Here is a 21255-nt window from a genome sequence, read left to right on the forward strand (position 1 = left end):
AAGGTTTGACAACATTTGTTTCAGTGTCAACATTGGATTTCAGTTCCGTCGTCAACTAGCATAAACTGGTTGTAAAAAACGATCAACCTGGGCTTGGACACTTCACTGTAGGGCAGTGAATCTTTGGGCACCACACGATTCAATTTGATTCTTGGGGGTAACGATTTGATTCAGAATTGGTTTTTGATTCGAACGGATATTCTCATTCATGAACGGAATATTTATAAAAATAAGAAAAACTTGAAAATATATAAACCCCCCGCTACCCCTCCATCTCCCGAATTCGGAGGTCTCAAGGTTGGCAAATATGTTTAATGAGTACAATGAAATACAAATAAGCACATAAAATCAACTTGTTTCTACACTCTACTGCTACTTTAAGGGTTTGATGCCAATTAGTTCAATTGGCATCAAACCCTTAGTATGAGCAAAACTATGTTTCTTTCCTTTAAAGGGGAACATTATCACCAGACCTATGTAAGCGTCAATATATACCTTGATGTTGCAGAAAAAAGACCATATATTTTTTTAACCCATTTCCGAACTCTCAATGGGTGAATTTTGGCGAATTAAACGCCTTTCTAATATTCGCTCTCGGAGCGATGACCTCACAATGTGACGTCGCATTGGGAAGCAATCCGCCATTTTCTCAAACACTGAGTCGAATCAGCTCTGTTATTTTCCGTTTTTTCGACTGTTTTCCGTACCTTGGAGACATCATGCCTCGTCGGTGTGTTGTCGGAGGGTGTAACAACACGAACAGGGACGGATTCAAGTTGCACCAGTGGCCCAAAGATGCGAAAGTGGCAAGAAATTGGACGTTTGTTCCGCACACTTTACCGACGAAAGCTATGCTACGACAGAGATGGCAAGAATGTGTGGATATCCTGCGACACTCAAAGCAGATGCATTTCCAACGATAAAGTCAAAGAAATCTGCCGCCAGACCCCCATTGAATCTGCCGGAGTGTGTGAGTAATTCAGGGACAAAGGACCTCGGTAGCACGGCAAGAAATGGCGGCAGTTTGTTCCCGCAGACGAGTGAGCTAAACCCCCTGGATGTCTTGGCTCGCACCGTCCCTTATGCCACCGAAGATGATCAAGAGAAGAATATCGACCCGAGCTTCCCTGGCCTGCTGACATCAACTCCAAAACTGGACAGATCAGCTTTCAGGAAAAGAGAGCGGATGAGGGTATGTCTACAGAATATATTAATTGATGACAATTGGGCTGTCTGCACTCTCAAAGTGCATGTTATTGCCAAATGTATTTCATATGCTGTAAACCTAGTTCATAGTTGTTAGTTTCCTTTAATGCCAAACAAACACATACCAATCGTTGGTTAGAAGGCGATCGCCAAATTCGTCCTCGCTTTCTCCCGTGTCGCTGGCTGTCGTGTCGTTTTCGTCGGTTTCGCTTGCATACGGTTCAAACCGATATGGCTCAATAGCTTCAGTTTCTTCTTCAATTTCGTTTTCGCTACCTGCCTCCACACTACAACCATCCGTTTCAATACATGCGTAATCTGTTGAATCGCTTAAGCCGCTGAAATCCGAGTCTGAATCCGAGCTAATGTCGCTATAGCTTGCTGTTCTTTCCGCCATGTTTGTTTGTGTTGGCTTCACTATGTGACGTCACAGGAAAATGGACGGGTGTATATAACGATGGTTAAAATCAGGCACTTTGAAGCTTTTTTTAGGGATATTGCGTGATGGGTAAAATTTTGAAAAAAACTTAAGCCACTGGGAACTGATTTTTAATGGTTTTAACCCTTCTGAAATTGTGATAATGTTCCCCTTTAAACCTCCATGGGCCTAATGAAGGCTCATTACATCTTTCTGTCAGGGTTACACATTTCGGAAAAAAAATAGCCCGAATGTCCACTACAAAGGACGCTGGTTTACATGGACAACATTTAAAAAAAATTCTGACAACAGTCAAGACCTATGGAAAGGAGAGAACGTGCCACTGAAATGGTAGAAAAGAAGACGCACTGATATTTCCACCTCCCCTAAATGTGCACATGCCCTTTCCGTAACAACATTCCGTAAACAAACAGGTCACAACAACAACAACAAAAACACACACAAGTCTTTCCAAAACCAGCCCTGGGGTCGAGCGAGTGACTCACGCTGGAGACTTCATGTTATTCTTTTGGATGACAAACACACACACACACACACACACACACACACACACACACACACACACACACACACACACACACACATACACACACAAACACTCGCAGCGAGTCAGTACAATTATCTGCCACGCGTCTACCACAATAAACATCAACACCCAAATGTCAAAGGTGGAGATTGCACATTAGCTGCCACCAAACTGATGCTAAACGCTGTGAAAGAATGTTTGACTTTTGTGGTTTGTATCGACTAAAGATGTTTCCACGTTACTTTCCAGGCAGAGTCACCTGTTTAGGGCCCGAGCAGCGAGCAAGCGGTGCAGGGGCCCTTTTGTAATTGCTGTGTTTTTTCCTCTACAGGTTTCGACGCCTTTTTGAGGCCCTGAACATGCACCAAAAGTCACCGTATTTTGCGGCACCAGCGAAAAATGGGATGTTTTTGAAAACTGAAATTTCAAAATTGGCTCCCTAGCGCCAGCTTGAAAATTAGAAGAAAAAAAAATGTGCCCCTTCTACCAGCTTCACGTATCGACAAGACAATCGCAGGAAACGTCCATCATGATGGGACGCACATAAAAGTCTCAGGAACCCGTACCTGAAAATGAACAGGAAGTCGGCCATCTTGGTTTTTTGTCTTCCATCATCGCAATCGCAAGGGCCATATTGAAATTGCTGTTTTTTCTTCTACATGTTTGGACGCCTTTTCGAGGCCCTTAACATGCATGAAGAGTCCCCATAATTTGCTGCCTACAGGTTTTGACGCCTTTTTGAGGCCCTGAACACATACTTGCCAACCTTGAGACCTCCGATTTCGGGAGGTGGGGGGCGTGGTCGGGGGTGGGGGTGGGGCGGGGCGTGGTTGGGGGCGTGGTTAAGAGGGGAGGAGTATATTGACAGCTAGAATTCACCAAGTCAAGTATTTCATACATATTTATATATAAATATATATATATACATATATATATATATATATATACACATATACATATATATATGTGTATATATATATATATATATATATATATATATATATATATATATATATATATATATATATATATATATATATATATATATATATATATATATATATATATATATATATATCCTGAAAATATGCAAACAAAGCTGTGTTTAGATAATTGATACTTCAAACTTGCATAAATAAATATTAAGGAATATAACATAACTTGGCTTCTGAGAGTTTCAAAATGTAATGAATAAAATGCTAAAGTTGTTGATAAACAAGAAATTATTTTAATAATTAAATATGGTAATTTTAAATGAATTATTATAATTTAAAATCAATTATTTCAAATATGTTTATTTTAATGTATAATTATATGGCTGGATGTAATAAGGAGTCAGGAAAAAATACAAATAAAAATACAATTAATTTTGATGTTTTTAGCAAAATATAGTTTTCGGGAGAGGTGCTGAATTTCGGGAGTCTCCCGGAAAATTCGGGAGGGTTGGCAAGTATGCCTGAACATGCACCAAAAGTCCCCATATTTTGCAGCCTCAGCCAAAATGTTTATATTTTCGTGGTCCCGAAAATGAAATTTCAAAATTGGCTCTCTAGCGCCACCTTAAAAAAATGTAAACAACTGTATTGTTGATAATAGAGGTAAATTATTGGTATTGTTCATTATCAATAGCGCTATTTCTATTGGTATTTGTATTGCTCCATTTGTAGTGTACCGTATTTTCCGCACTATAAGGCGCACCGGATAATAAGGCGCACCTTCAATGAATGGCCTATTTTAAAACTTTGTTCATATATAAGGCGCACCGCATTATAAGGCACATAGAATAGACGGTAGAGGCTGGGATTACGTTATGCATCCATTAGATGGAGCTGCGCTTTAAAGGGAATGTCAACAAAACAGTCAGATAGGTCAGTCAAACTTTATTAATAGATTACACACCAGCGTTCTGACAACTCCGTTCACTCCCAAAATGAATAAACAGCTGTTTTATTATTTTCCCCGAGGTAAAGTCAGTGACGTGGTGTTTTGTTTATCTTTTCACAACAGCAAGGTATAACATGTAGTGCAACATTTATATCACATAGTGGAGGGGAACTTTTCCTCGATTCAATAAACACGTAAAAAACAGTGATACTGTTACGATAAATCAAACGTTAGTGAAATCACAATATAGTAACACTCCAAATAGTGCAGAGCAATAACAATATATCAATAACTCAACACACAAAATAAACATGTAAAGCTCACTTTATGAAGTTATTCCTCATCCACGAATCCCTCAAATTCTTCTTCTTCAGTGTCCGAATGAAACAGTTGGGCGAATACGGCATCCAACATGCCCGCTGCTGCTCTATTCCCGTGTTCTACTGCGTGACTGATCGCCTTGAGTTTAAACTCTGCGTCGTAAGCGTGTCTCTTAATAGGAGCCATTTTGGGGTCTTTACTAGGGCTGCGAATCTTTGGGTGTCCCACGATTCGATTCAATATCGGTTCTTGGGGTCACGATTCGATTATAAATCGATTTTTTTTTTCCCGATTCAACGCGATTCAAAAACGATATTTTTCCGATTCAAAAGGATTCTCTATTCATTCAATACATAGGATTTCAGCAGGATCTACCCCAGTCTGCTGACATGCAAGCAGAGTAGTAGATTTTTGTAAAAAGCTTTTATAATTGTAAAGGACAATGTTTTATCAACTGATTGCAATAATGTCAATTTGTTTCAACTATTAAATGAACCAAAAATATGACTTATTTTACCTTTGTGAAAATATTGGACACAGTGTTGTCATGTCTGTGTAATCATGTTTTGTTTTAGTCATGTTTTGTTTTGTTTAGTTATTGGACTCTTTAGTTTCTGGCTTTTCACTCCCTTGTCTTGTTTCCATAGTTACCCATTAGTTTCACCTGTTCCATGTTTGGACTCATTGTGCACTCTTGTTTGTCACCATAGCAACCCATTAGTTTTCACCTGTCACGTCACGCACCTGTTTCACGTTTTGAGTCACGCACCTGTTTTCACTAATCATGTCTGGAGTATTTAAGTTCATTGTTTTCAGTTTTTCTTTCGGGCGACATCCGGATTCATACCCCTGTCACACTCTGTTTACCTCTGCGCACTTCATGCCCTGTCCAAGTAAGTTTTTTCGATTCATGCCACAGTTAGCGACTTTTGTTCATGTCCTTAGTTTTTTTGCCCACGTGCAAGTATTGGTTTCATTTGTCAAGTTTGTACTTCCGCCTTGTGCGCACCTTTAGTTTGTTCTTTTTGTAGTTATAGTGTTTAAATAAATCATGTCTTCACCTTCACGCCATGTCTGGTCCAAATGTTCATTTGCACCACGGGAGAACAAACCACGCCATAGTCCAAGTCTTGACAAGTGTGTTGTCAAGTTTATGAGATGCGATGCAAGTGTAAGCTACTGTGACACTAGTGTTCTTATTTTTATTTTTTTATTTATAAATGTCTAATGATAATGTCAATGAGGGATTTTTAATCACTGCTATGTTGAAATTGTAACTAATATTGATACTGTTGTTGATAATATTCATTTTTGTTTCACTACTTTTGGTTTGTTCTGTGTCGTGTTTGTGTCTCCTCTCAATTGCTCTGTTTATTGCAGTTCTGAGTGTTGCTGGGTCGGGTTTGGTTTTGGAATTGGACTGCATTGTTATGGTATTGCTGTGCATTGTTTTGTTGGATTGATTAATTTAAAAAAAGATTTTTGAAAAATGAGAATCGATACTGAATCGCACAACGTGAGAATCGCGATTTGAATTCAAATCGATTTTTTCCCACACCCCTAGTCTTTACATAAACACACAAATGGAAATGAAACGGCACGCCTCGCGCAGTCATATATCCCAGCATGCACCGCGCGCTTCTTCTTCTACGGTAAGCAGCCGCCGACTTCATTTTCCCCCGTAGAAGAAGCGCTTAGTAGAAGAAGGTCTCGTAGTTGCGAGACCTGTTGTGGCTCAATATTGGTCCATATATAAGGCGCACTGGATTATAAGGCGCACTGTCAGCTTTTGAGAAAATTGGAGGTTTCTAGGTGCGCCTTATAGTGCGGGAAATACGGTAATAATGCTCATTGTCATTTCTGTATTATTTATTTCACTAACTGCTTCACTTTTACCATCATATTTGTACATACCGTATTTTCTGATGTTGCTCTATTGTTGTTATTGTTGTGTTTGCTGTTGTTGTTTTTTTCTCTCTGTCTAATCCCCTTGTCCTCACAATTCCCCCCTCAGTCTTCCTTTTTTTCCTCTTTCTATCCCCTCCTGCTGCGGCCCGGCTGCACCAAATGATAATAAAAATACATTTAATAAAGTCAAAATACAAATAAGGCAACAAGAGAAGTATCCTACACTTCTCTTTTGTAAAGTAAACCTGAACTGCCGATATGGGCATCTACATCAACTATATGATTTGCCTGAGAAGCTGGACAGGACCAAAAAAAAAAAAAAAAAAAAAAAATCAGCCCCTTCTACCAGTTTCACGTATCGACAACAAAATCGCAGGAAACGTTCATTATGATGGGACGCACATAAAAGTCTCAGGAACCCGTACCTGAAAACGAACAGGAGGTCGCCCATCTTGGTTTTTGTCTTCCATCATCGCAAGGGCCCTATTAAAATTGCTGTGTTTTTTCTCCAATACGTTTGGACACTTTTTGAGGCCCTTAACATGCACCAAAAGTCCCCATATTTTGCAGCCTCGTCGGGTATGGCAGCAAGTTTTATACTTTTGGGCTCCCGAAATGTTTGGAAAAAATCCAGAGCATCGTCAGAGTCAGAGTCATGTTAGCATGTTATAATGAGAAGACATTACAGTGCTATTGTTAGCATGATAACGTACAAACCCCGTTTCCATATGAGTTGGGAAATTGTGTTAGATGTAAATATAAACGGAATACAATGATTTGCAAATCATTTTCAACCCATATTCAGTTGAATATGCTACAAAGACAACATATTTGATGTTCAAACTGATAAACCTTTTTTTTTTGTGCAAATAATCTTTAACTTTAGAATTTGATGCCAGCAACACGTGCCAAAGAAGTTGGGAAAGGTGGCAATAAATACTGATAAAGTTGAGGAATGCTCATCAAACACTTATTTGGAACATCCCACAGGTGAACAGGCAAATTGGGAACAGGTGGGTGCCATGATTTGGTATAAAAGTAGATTCCATGAAATGCTCAGTCATTCACAAACAAGGATGGGGCGAGGGTCACCACTTTGTCAACAAATGCGTGAGCAAATTGTTGAACAGTTTAAGAAAAACCTTTCTCAACCAGCTATTGCAAGGAATTTAGGGATTTCACCATCTACGCTCCGTAATATCATCAAAGGGTTCAGAGAATCTGGAGAAATCACTGCACGTAAGCAGCTAAGCCCGTGACCTTCGATCCCTCAGGCTGTACTGCATCAACAAGCGACATCAGTGTGTAAAGGATATCACCACATGGACTCAGGAACACTTCAGAAACCCACTGTCAGTAAGTACAGTTAGTCGCTACATCTGTAAGTGCAAGTTAAAACTCTCCTATGCAAGGCGAAAACCGTTTATCAACAACAACCAGAAACTGGCGTCGGCTTCGCTGTGTCTGAGCTCATCTAAGATGGACTGATACAAAGTGGAAAAGTGTTCTGTGGTCTGACGAGTCCACATTTCAAATTGTTTTTGGAAACTGTGGACGTCGTGTACTCCGGACCAAAGAGGAAAAGAACCATCCGGATTGTTATAGGCGCAAAGTGTAAAAGCCAGCATGTGTGATGGTATGGGGGTGTATTAGTGCCCAAGACATGGGTAACTTACACATCTGTGAAGGCGCCATTAATGCTGAAAGGTACATACAGGTTTTGGAGCAACATATGTTGCCATCCAAGCAACGTTACCATGGACGCCCCTGCTTATTTCAGCAAGACAATGCCAAGCCACGTGTTACATCAACGTGGCTTCATAGTAAAAGAGTGCGGGTACTAGACTGGCCTGACTGTAGTCCAGACCTGTCTCCCATTGAAAACGTGTGGTGCATTATGAAGCCTAAAATACCACAACGGAGACCCCCGGACTGTTGAACAACTTAAGCTGTACATCAAGCAAGAATGGGAAAGAATTCCACCTGAGAAGCTGAAAAAATGTGTCTCGTCAGTTCCCAAACGTTTACTGAGTGTTGTTAAAAGGAAAATCCATGTAACACAGTGGTGAACATGCCCTTTCCCAACTACTTGGGCACATGTTGCAGCCATGAAATTCTAAGTTAATTATTATTTCCAAAAAAAGTATAATGTTTATCAGTTTGAACATCAAATATGTTGTCTTTGTAGCATATTCAACTGAATATGGGTTGAAAAGGATTTGCAAATCATTGTATTCCGTTTATATTTACATCCAACACAATTTCCCAACTCATATGGAAACGGGGTTTGTACAAAAAGTTAGCATATTTTTAAGAGGGCGCCAAGTATCAAAATCCATGAATTTTTTGTTTCGAATGATTAAAATTAGCTAAAGTACTAGTATTAAACATTAGCATGATAACGTTAACATGCTAACAGGAAGAGTTAGCATACTTTTACGTTTGGCGCCAAGTATCAAAATCAATGGTTTTTAGTTACTTACGAATAAAATTAGATAACATTCTACCGTAAAACCTTAGCACTAACTAACATACCATATTTTTCGGACTATACGTCGCAGTTTTTTTCATAGTTTGGCCGGGGGTGCGACTTATACTCAGGAGCGACTTATGTGTGAAATTATTAACACATTACCGTAAAATATCAAATGTTATTATTTATCTCATTCACGTAAGAGACTAGACGTATAAGATTTCATGGGATTTAGCGATTAGGAGTGACAGATTGTTTGGTAAACGTATAGCATGTTCTATATGTTATAGTTATTTGAATGACTCTTACCATAATATGTTACGTTAACATACCAGGCACGTTCTCAGTTGGTTATTTATGCCTCATATAACGTACACTTATTCAGCCTGTTGTTCACTATTCTTTATTTATTTTAAATTGCCTTTCAAATGTCTATTCTTGGTGTTGGCTTTTATCAAATACATTTCCCCCAAAAATGCGACTTATACTCCAGTGCGAGTTATATATGGTTTTTTCCTTCATTATGCATTTTCGGCAGGTGCGACTTATACTCCGAAAAATACGGTAATATATGTTAGCATACTTCTAAAATGGCGCCACGTTTCCAAGGACATGTTTTTTTATGTTTAAATGAATACAATTACCTAAAATGCTACCTTAAAACGCTAGCATGCTAATATTAGCATTGGATGAGTAAGTATACCTCGAAGATGGTGTCAAGTATCAAAAGCCATGATTTGTAGGTTCAAACAAATAAAATAAGCCAAAAAGCCAACACAAAACATAAGCATGATAACATTAACATGTTAACATGGGAACTGTTAGCATACTTGCAAAATGGTGGAGAGTATCACAATCCACTAACTTTACGTTTAATTGAATGAAATTAGCCAAAATGCTAGCTTAAAACGTTCGCATGCTAATGTTAGTAAGATAACATAGGGAAAGTTAGTATACTTCTAAGATGGTGTCAAGTATCACAAACCATGAAAAATACAGTTAGCTATAAAGCTAGCATAAAACGTTAGCATGCTAACATTAACATGTTAGCATACTTGTAAGATAGCAAAAAAAAAAAAAAAGCATTAAAAGCCACAAGTTTTTGGTTTAAATGATTGAAATGATCTAAAATGCAGCTTTGATATCGATCTTCCCTTACTGCCGCCACTCTGCGCAATAATTGTATCGAACTTTGTGTTGCAATGAGTTCCCGGCGAGCAGACAAAAGCTGTCTTTGATCCTACCAAGCAAAAGGCTTGTAAAACTCCACTGTGTAGGATGGGAAGCGACATGAAGGTGTCAGTTTCTTTGATGTATTGTAATCCACAGGAAGATTTTGTCTTGACCCGAGATTTACAAAGCAGAGAGGAAGCAGGGCCTGACTCCCCTCCAGGCCCCTTTTCTTTGAAGTGTTTTGTGATAAGGGCGACGGCTGTTTACGACCCCCTTTCCTTAGTAACAGCTGTTGCCATGTAATCAGGGAAAGTCCGAATAAAAGAGGCGTACAATCTTTCGCCAGAGCGTGGTGGGTACAGTCCAGACGTTTCTCCTCAATTGAGCTAAATTTAATTATGTCTCTGTTCAATTCCTTGCTTCTTGTCTTGTTTAATAGATGTCATCAGTGTTTGAACCTGACACCACCGTCGCCAGATTGAGAGGTAAGTGTGCCCAGCCCAGCGGCTAGCACACTCTTTGAAGTTGTCAGGGAGTGAGGTTTCCCAACGTACACATAGCCCAGCCACCTTGTTACAACAGCATGTTACGTTAGCATGCTAATGTTAGCAGGATATCATAGGAAAAGTGGTATTTCACGTACTTTCCATCTAAAATAAAAAGCTAGTGCTGGCCAATCAAACAGGAGGCCCCCTATTTGGAATATTCACCTCCTGACTCTGTGTGAGCCTTCATCTTTCATTACCAGCTAGCCAGAAGAACCAGGAGACTTTGGGACAAGAAAGAAAACCCCCCGGTTAGATCGAGTTTCGCTGGAGCCGGACGAGCAGCTCCTTCCCGCCCTGCCATGCCAGTGTGGCGCATATTGGGAGGAACTGGGCTGGAAAATCAACGAGTCCGGCACATCAAAGGCGACCTGGCAGCCATTTGAGTTTTGGCTCCGTCCGGTCACACATTACAGTCCAGGAACAAAACCATAAACAAGACAAGTGACGCGGTTTTACATTTTTGAAACTTTCATCCAAACCACTTTTGAGACGTTTTGTACATAAAAATACTAACACCAATACAAAGTAGGTCAATCTATAAATGCTGAACGTTTAAACACAACGTCCACATCTTAGTTATCTGTTTATTCCACGTAATTCTGCCTTAAATTAAGCATTTTGAAGCATTAATAAGGTTAGATGAACTAAAAATAGCAATGCTACATTGTGTTGGCCACTAGTCGAGACCAAAACAATCAGAGTGTGATGTTCAGTATCGTGGCCACTGATTGGCTCAGGCTCAGGCAGCATTAGTAGCATTCAAATGCTAACTTTTAAAGCAATTTTGCAGCCGAATGCCTCAGCATCATATCACTTGGTACTAGACACATGTTAAGGTGTTAGCGGGCTAACATTACCATGCTACATTTTTTTGCCAATTTTGCAGCGGAACACCTCAGTCATATGACTTGGTACTTGCCACATGTTCATTGTTAGCATGCTAAAGTTTACATGCTAGCATGCTAACATTACCATGACATTTTTTTAAGCTAATTTTGCAGCCGAAGACCTCAAAGTAAGGTAACTTGGTACTTGACACATGCTAACATGTTAGTGTGTTAACATCACCATGCTAACTTTTTTTTTTAATTTTTTTAGCCAATTTAACAACCAAACACCTCAGAGTCAAATCCCTTGGTACTTGACACATGCTAACATATTAGTGTGCTAACATTACCATGCTAACTTTTTTTTGGTCAATTTTACAGCTAGGTACCTCAGAATAATATCACTTGGTACTTGACACATGCTAACTGTTAGCTTGGTAAAATTCACATGCTAGCATGCTAACATTACCATGCTATTTTTTTTTACCAAAATTTTGCAGCCGAACACCCCAGAGTCATACAACTTGCTACTGACACATGCTAACATGTAGCATGCTAGCATTACCATGCTATTTTTTTGTGCTAATTTTACATCTAAACACTCTAGAGTCATATCACTTTGTACTTGACACATGTTAACGCAAGCATGCTAACACTACTATGCTAACTTTTTTTTTTAGAAGTTTTACAGCTGAAAACCTCAGAATCATGTCACTTGGTACTTTACACATGATAACTCTTAGCATGCTAAAGTTTACATGCTAGCATGCTAATTTTACCAGGCCATTTTTTTTTTTTAGCAAATTTTGCAGCCGAACAACTCAGAGTCATATAACTTGGTACTCAACACATGCTGACATGTAAGCATGCTAACATTACAGTGCTGAATTTTTTTTGCCAGTTTTACATCTAAACACCCTAGAGTCATATTACTTGGTACTTGACGCTAGCATGCTAACATTACCATGCTAACTTTTTATTTTTTTTTTATAGCAGTTTTACAATTGAAAATCTCAGAATCCTATCACTTGGTACTTTACACATGCTAACTCTTAGCATGCTAACATTACCATGTCATTTTTTTTTAGCAAATTTTGCAGCCGAACATCTTAGAGTCATATAACTTGGTACTTAACACATGCTAACAGGTTAGCATGCTAACATTACCACGCTAATTAAATTTTTTTTTTTGCCAATTTTACATCTAAACATGCTAAACCTTCTTGTACATTCTATTTAATTTGTTCACCTTCTTTTACCTTCTATTTACCCTCTTTTACCCTTTTCACCTTATTTAACCTTTTTTCACCTTCTATTTACCTTGTTTTGCTTTCTTTTGACCTTATTGTACCTTCTATTTACTTTTTTCACCTTCTTTTACCCTTTTCACCTTCTTTTACCTTCTATTTACCTTATTTTACCTTTTATTTTACTGCTTTTACACGTTTTACCTTTTATCTATCCTCTTTTACTTTTTAATTGTTTACATGTTTTACCCTCCATTTCACCTTCTATTGACCTTATTTTACATTTTTCACCTTATTATACCTTCTATTTACCTTATTTGACCAATTTTCACCTTATTTTACATTCTATTTACGTTCATTTTACCTTCTATTTACATTTTTTACGCCTTATTTTACCTTCTATTTACCTTCTAGTAACCTTGTTTTACCTTCTATTAACCTTATTTTACTTTCTATGTACCTTATTTTACCTTTTTTCACCTTCTATTTACATTGAAGAAACCTTGTTTTACCTTCTATTAACCTTATTTTACCTTCTAATTACCTTATTTTACCTTTTTTCACCTTCTATTTACTTTCTAGTAACCTTGTTTTACCGTCTATTGACCCTATTTTACCTTTTGTTTACCTTCTTTTACCCTGTTTCACCTTCTATTTAAATGTTTTAACCCTTTTCACCTTCTTTTCCCTTCTATGTACCCCTGTTTACCCTTTTCACTTTAGTTTACCTTCTATGCAACTTATTTTACCTTTGTTCACCTTTTACTTACCTTGTTTTACCATTTTAACCTTCTATTATCTTTTTTGACCTTCTATTTACGTCTTTTTTTACCTACTTTTACCTTCCTGGACCTTCTATTTACCCCTTTTCACCTTCTATTTTACTGTTGTTACCTTTTTACCTTTCATCTACCTTCTTTTACCTTTGAATTGTTTACAATTTTTACCCTCCTTTTCACCTTCTATTGACCTTATTTTACCTTTTTTCTCCTTATTATCACCTTCTATTTACCTTATTTTACCTTCTATTTAACTTTTTCAAGATTGGCAACACTAAATTGGCCTTAGTGTGTGGCAGCTGAGATAGGCTCCAGCACCCCCGCGACTCCAAAAGGGACAAGCGGTAGAAAATGGATGGATGGACCTTCTATTGCCTTCTATTTTACTGCTTTGACCTGTTATCTACAATCTTTTACCTTTTAATTGTTTAAATGTTTTATACTCCTTTACACCTTACTTGACCTTTTTTCACCTTATTATACCTTCTATTTACCTTTGTTACCCATTTTCACCTTGTGTTTACCTTATTGAACCTTCTATTGACATTTTTAACCTTGTATTTACCTTTATTACCTTCTATTTACCTTCTTTTACCTCTTTTCACCTTCTATTAACCCTCTTTTACCCTTTTTTTTTTTTTTACCATTTTTGGCACATTCAACAATAGCGTGATAATAATGACACAAAATGGTGCTAAGTGATTCATTCCAACTATGACACCTCCATGTATGATCTTGTAACAGCTGAGGAGCAAACAGACGTGCGAGTGTTTTAGTTTTAGTTGGTCCTGCGACGTGGCCTGAATAGATTTTTGTGGACTTGTGGGCGAGAAAGAAAGAGAAGTTGTCATGTCACAAGAAGCCTTCTCCCTTTTACTCACCTGCAGTAAAAGCTCTCCCTCAGGTATCTTGGCCTCCGCCGCTGCTGATGTGTTGTCGTCGCCATTATTCAACGCCACTGGAGTCACTCGGTGGTTCAGCGCCACTGTGGAGAGGACACGCAGAGAAGAGGTGAGGAGGCGGACATTTTGTTTGGACTAAAACTTGTGACACCAAAGCGGGGGGGGTCACAGACCTTGTTATTGAATGTCAAAGTGAATATACTGTACATGAATATGAATGCATAAGAGCTTTGTCACACAATTTGCATAAGAAACACTTTTTGATGACTATAGTTTTTAGTAAAAGATTGCACAGATAATATTAAAGTGAACAACAAATGTTTTGTCAAAACTGACAGAATAATACACACCTTTCTTCAGAAAGTGCTTTATTATTTCCAGCCTTTTTCCGCAGGCCACATAAATGATATGGCAGGCCACATAAAATAACGCGGCATATCAAATCAAAAAATGTGGCAGGCCACGTAAATAAAAGCATCATATCACAGCAAATGATGCGGTAGGCCAGTTAAAATAACATGGCGAGCCACTTTAAATGATACGGCACCCCACAAAAAACAATGCGGCATATCAAATGGAATGGCATGGCGGGACACATAAATTAATGCGGTGTGTCACGTAAAATGGCACGGTAGGTCAGGTAAAATAACATGGCGGGCCACATAAAATGACATTGTAGGCCACATAAAATAACGTGGCGGGCCATTTTAAATGATGGGGCGAGCCACATAAAATAACATGGCGAGCCTCGTAAAATGACATTGTAGGCCACTTAAATTAACGCTGCGTGTCACATAAAATGGCACGGTAGGTCAGGTAAAATAACATGGCGGGCCACATGAAACGACATTGTAGGCCACATAAATAATGTGGCGGGCGATTTTAAACGATGGGGTGAGCCACGAAAAATAACATGGCGAGCCACATCAAAGTAATGTGGCGGGCCACATTAGAGGCTGCGGCCGGACCACTTGAAATAATATGGCAGGCCACATAAATTCACTCGGCAGGCCACATAAATAATGCGGCAGGACCATATAAAATGATGTGGCATGCCACATAAATCAAATCGGCAGGCCACATAAATATTGCAGCAGGACCATATAAAATGATGTGGCAGGCCACGTAAATCAAATCGACAGGCCACATAAATAACGCGGCAGGACCATATAAAATGATGTGGCAGGCCATATAAAATAATGAGACATATCAAATCAAATGATGTGGCGGGCCACTTAAAATAATGTGGCATATCAAATCAAAAAATGTGGCGGGCCACATAATAAAAGCAGCATATCACAGAAAATGATGCGGTAGGTCAGGTAAAATAACATGGCGGGCCACATAAAATAATACAGCAGCTCACAAAAAACAATGCGGCATATCAAATGAGATGGCATGGCGGGACACAAATAAATGCGGCATGTCACATAAAATGGCACGGTAGGTCAGGTAAAATAACATGGCAGGCCACATAAAATGACATTGTAGGCCACATAAATAATGTGGCGGGCCATTTTAAATGATGGGGCGAGCCACTTAAAATAACATGGCGAGCCATGTCAAAGTAATGTGGCGGGCCACGATAGAGGCTGCGGCCGGACCACATGAAATGATATGGCAGGCCACATAAATAATGCGGCAGGACCATATAAAATGATGTGGCAAGCCACATAAAATAATGAGGCATATCAAATCAAAAAATGTGGCAGGCCATATAAATAAAAGCAGCATATCACAGAAAATTATGCGGTAGGCCAGATAAAATAATATGGCTAGCCACTTAAAATGACACGGCACCCCACAAAAAATAATGCGGCATATCAATTGAAATGAGATGGCGGGACACGTAAATTAATGCAGCATATCACATAAAATTATCCGGTAGGCCAGTTAAAATAACATGGCGAGCCACTTTAAATGAACGGAACCCCACAAAAAATAATGCGGCATATCAAATGAAATGGCATGGCGGGACACATAAATTAATGCGGCGTGTCACATACAATGGCACGGTAGGTCAGGTAAAATAACATGGCGGGCCACATAAAATGACATTGTAGGCCACTTAAAATAATGTGGCGGGCCATTTTAAATGATGGGGCGAGCCACGTAAAATAACATGGCGAGCCTCGTAAAATGACATTGTAGGCCACTTAAATTAATGCGGCGTGTCACATAAAATGGCACGGTAGGTCAGGTAAAATAACATGGCGGGCCACATGAAACGACATTGTAGGCCACATAAATAATGTGGCGGGCGATTTTAAACGATGGGGTGAGCCACGAAAAATAACATGGCGAGCCACATCAAAGTAATGTGGCGGGCCACGTTAGAGGCTGCGGCCGGACCACTTGAAATAATATGGCAGGCCACTTAAATTCACTCGGCAGGCCACATAAATAATGCGGCAGGACCATATAAAATGATGTGGCATGCCACATAAATCAAATCGGCAGGCCACATAAATATTGCAGCAGGACCATATAAAATGATGTGGCAGGCCATGTAAAATAATGAGGCATATCAAATCAAATGATGTGGCGGGCCACGTAAAATAATGCGGCATATCAAATCAAAAAATGTGGCGGGCCACATAAATAAAGGCAGCATATCACAGAAAATGTGCGGTAGGTCAGGTAAAATAACATGGCGGGCCACATAAAATAATACAGCAGCTCACAAAAAACAATGCGGCATATCAAATAAAATGGCATGGCGGGACACATAAATTAACGCGGCATGTCACATAAAATGGCACGGTAGGTCAGGTAAAATAACATGGCGGGCCACATAAAATTACATTGTAGGCCACATAAATAATGTGGCGGGCCATTTTAAATGATGGGGCGAGCCACTTAAAATAACATGGCGAGCCATGTCAAAGTAATGTGGCGGGCCACAATAGAGGCTGCGGCCGGACCACTTGAAATAATATGCCACATAAATAATGCGGCAGGACCATATAAAATGATGTGGCAGGCCACATAAATCAAATCGACAGGCCACATAAATAATGCGGCAGGACCATATAAAATGATGTGGCAGGCCATGTAAAATAATGAGGCATATCAAATCAAATGATGTGGCGGGCCACGTAAAATAATGCGGCATATCAAATCAAAAAATGTGGCGGGCCACATAAATAAAAGCAGCATATCACAGAAAATGATGCGGTAGGTCAGGTAAAATAACATGGCGGGCCACATAAAATATTACAGCAGCTCACAAAAAACAATGCGGCATATCAAATGAAATGGCATGGCGGGACACAAATTAATGTGGCGTGTCACATAAAATGGCACGGTAGGTCAGGTAAAATAACATGGCGGGCCACATAAAATGACATTGTAGGCCACATAAAATAATGTGGCGGGCCATTTTAAATGATGGGGCGAGCCAATTAAAATAACATGGCGAGCCACGTCAAAGTAATGTGGCGGGCCACAATAGAGGCTGCGGTCGGACCACATGAAATGATATGGCAGGCCACATAAATTCACTCGGCAGGCCACATAAATAATGCGGCAGGACCATATAAAATAATGTGGCGGGTCAGGTAAAATAATGCTGCAGGACCACATAAAATAAAATGGCGGGCCAACTTAAATGATATGGCACCCCACATTAAATACAATTCAAATAAAATGATGTGGCAGGCCACGTAGATTAATGCAGCATATCACATAAAATGATCCGGTAGGCAAGTTAAAATAACATGGCGGGCCACTATAAATGATACGGCAGCCCACAAAAAACAATGCGGCATACCAAATGAAATGACATGGCGGGACACATAAATTAATGCAGCGTGTCACATAAAATGACACGACAGGTCAGATAGAATAACATGGCGGTCCTCATAAAATGACATTGTAGGCCGCAATGTGGCAGGCCACTTTAAATGATGGGGCGAGCCACGTAAAATTGTGCAAAGCTGGACGGCCAGTTAACATCTGAATGTCCGCCAATAAGCACACAATTTATTGTATTTTACTAAAGTCATTTACAAAAGGTAAAAATGCAAAGCGATATGCTACTAGGAGCAAGCAGCTACACAACAGCTAAGCACACTATAGCAGGCAAGCAAGACATATGTAATAACCATGAAACAACATCACGTTTGCCAGTATAAAACAAGTACCAAATCATTATAGTTGCATATTACTTACACATACAAAGTCCCCACGTATCAGAAAGTATCCAGTAACAAACGTGTTCGTATCAATTTGCTTCGTGAGTTTTTTTTCATGAACTATTGTGGCCACTATATGTCCCCCACTCCAAAAACAAAAACATATCATAAAGTTAGTGTTTTCACTTTCCTGTCTGACTAATTCCTTGGACTGGACTTGGACTTTAACATAATAAGTAATTGTAAAAAACATTTTAAAAATGTTTGTTATGGTAACATAAGCTAGCCGGTACTGTTCTTAGGTTTTTTGGTTTGTGTTTACCTATGAAATTTATTTTAAAAGCTAGCCTAATAACATTAGCATGCTAACAGGTAGCATTTTTCAAGTAAAAAATAAATGACGCTGAGATGTGAAACCTGGAAACATAGCTAAAAAAAAAGCTTGCATGCTAAAATACTAACTGTAACATGTGTCAAGTACCAACATATATCACTCTGAAATATATACCTGAAAAATGTGTTCAAAAAGTTAGCATGCTAATGTTAGCATGCTTCAAGTACCAAAATATGACTGGTGTATACCTATAACATTTGTTTTAAAAAGCTACACTACAAACTTTAGCATGCTAACAGGTAGCATTCGTCAAGTAACAAAAAAATGAAGCTGAGATCTAAACCTGGAAAAATGGCTAAAAAAAGCTAGCATGCTAAAATACTAGCTGTAACATGTGTCAAGTACCAAAATATATTACTCCGCGATGTATACATGAAAAATGTGTTTAAAAAGTTAGCATGCTTCAATTACCAAAATATGACTGGTGTATACCTATAAAATGTGTTTAAAAAGCTACACTACAAACTTTAGCATGCTAACAAGTAGCATTCGTCAAGTAACAAAAAAAATGAAGCCGAGATCCAAACTTGGAAAAATGGCTAAAAGAAAGCTAGCATGCTAAAATACTAACTGTAACATGTGTCAAGTACCGAAATGTATTACTTTGGAATATATACCTGAAAAATGTGTTCAAAAAGTTAGCATGCTAACGTTAGCATGCTTCAAGTACCAAAATGTGACTGGTGTTTACCTATAACATTTGTTTAAAAAGCTACACTACAAACTTTAGCATGCTAACAGGTAGCATTCGTCAAGTAACAAAAAAAAATGAAGCCGAGATCTAAACCTGGAAAAATGGCTAAAAAAAAAAGCTAGCATGCTCAAATACTAACTGTAACATCTGTCAAGTACCAAAATATATCACTCTGGAATATATACCTGAAAAATGTGTTCAAAAAGTTAGCATTCTAACGTTAGCATGCTTCAAGTACCAAAATATGACTGGTGTATACCTATAAAATGTGTTTCAAAAGCTACACTACAAACTTTAGCATGCTAACAGGTAGCATTCGTCAAGTAACAAAAAAAATGAAGCTGAGATATAAACCTGGAAAAATGGCTAAAAAAAAAGCTTGCATGCTCAAATACTAACTGTAACGTGTCAAGTACCAAAATATATTACTCCGCGATGTATACATGAAAAATGTGTTAAAAAAGTTAGCATGCTAACGTTAGCATGCTTCAAGTACCAAAATATGACTGGTGTTTACCTATAAAATGTGTTTAAAAAGCTACACTACAAACTTTAGCATGCTAACAGGTAGCATTCGTCAAGTAACAAAAAAAATGAAGCCGAGATCTAAACCTGGAAAAATGGCAAAAAAAAAAGCTAGCATGCTCAAATACTAACTGTAACATATGTCAAGTACCAAAATATATTACTCCGCGATGTATACATGAAAAATGTGTTCAAAAAGTTAGCATGCTAACGTTAGCATGCTTCAAGTACCAAAATATGACTAGTGTATACCTATAAAAGGTGTTTAAAAAGCTACACTACAAACTTTAGCATGCTAACAGGTAGCATTCGTCAAGTAACAAAAAAAATGAAGCTGAGATCTAAACCTGGAGAAATGGCTAAAAAAAAAGATAGCATGCTAAAATACTAACTGTAACATGTGTCAAGTACCAAAATATATTACTCCGCGATGTATACATGAAAAATGTGTTCAAAAAGTTAGCATGCTAAAGTTAGCATGCTTCAAGTACCAAAATATGACTGGTGTGTACCTATAAAATGGGTTTAAAAAGGTAGCATGCTAATGTTAGCATGCTTCAAGTACCAAAATATGACTGGTGTATATCTATAACATTTGTTTAAAAAAATGCAACTTTAAAAGTGGCAAACGGGAGGTGCCTGCATTGAGACATGAGAACCTGAGCGGTGGTCAGCCACATTAATCTCTGACCCTGCGGGAGCACCGGTCTGCGACCCGTGATGGCCTTTGACCCCGGGGTGGGGGGGGGCTGACGTCTGACTTGATTGGGTAACTGGGATGTGGGTCAGATCTTTTGTTGTCCTCAAAGGAGGCTAACAAGCAGTGCACTCGTCCTACGGACTTGGTGCGACTCGGCCCTTCGCACGGGACACGGCTTTGGTCTCACACCCCCTGACCTTATTCCCAAAAAAGACCGGTCCGGGTCCTTTTGACGACCGCGTGTGACCTAATCCGACGCCGTCGTCGGCCAATGGCGTGGGGAGTCATTACGGATCGTGTTAGCGACAAACGGCCTTGGCAGTGCAAAGACACGTTAGCACGGTTAGTGCAGGTGTGCCCAAACCTTTTCCACTGAGGGCCTGACACATCCAAAAGGATGTGGGGGCCATTTTGCTAGTTTTCACCTTTTCAAAACAACTAGAAAATGCAACTTCCGTCGAAATTTCGTGTGAAAGCTGAAAAGCTAACACCGAACTGAAATGCTAACAGTTAGCACGCTGGCCAGATAGTGTCAAGTTACGAAAAGGGGAACATGCTAACAGTACTACGCTA

General features: G+C 39.0%; 1 protein-coding gene across 1 annotated transcript in view; it reads right to left on the minus strand.

Moving 5' to 3' along the window:
* The window catches only part of LOC133613399 (aryl hydrocarbon receptor-like), an 81864-nt gene that overhangs the window by 11277 nt on the left and 49332 nt on the right, over positions 1-21255 (minus strand). The window contains exon 3 of the mRNA XM_061970921.2: positions 14213-14316. Coding sequence (XP_061826905.2) covers positions 14213-14316 — 104 coding nt within the window. The remainder of the gene's footprint in view (positions 1-14212; positions 14317-21255) is intronic.

The sequence above is a fragment of the Nerophis lumbriciformis genome, linkage group LG13 (genome assembly GCF_033978685.3).
Source record: "Nerophis lumbriciformis linkage group LG13, RoL_Nlum_v2.1, whole genome shotgun sequence".
NCBI lineage: Eukaryota > Metazoa > Chordata > Actinopteri > Syngnathiformes > Syngnathidae > Nerophis > Nerophis lumbriciformis.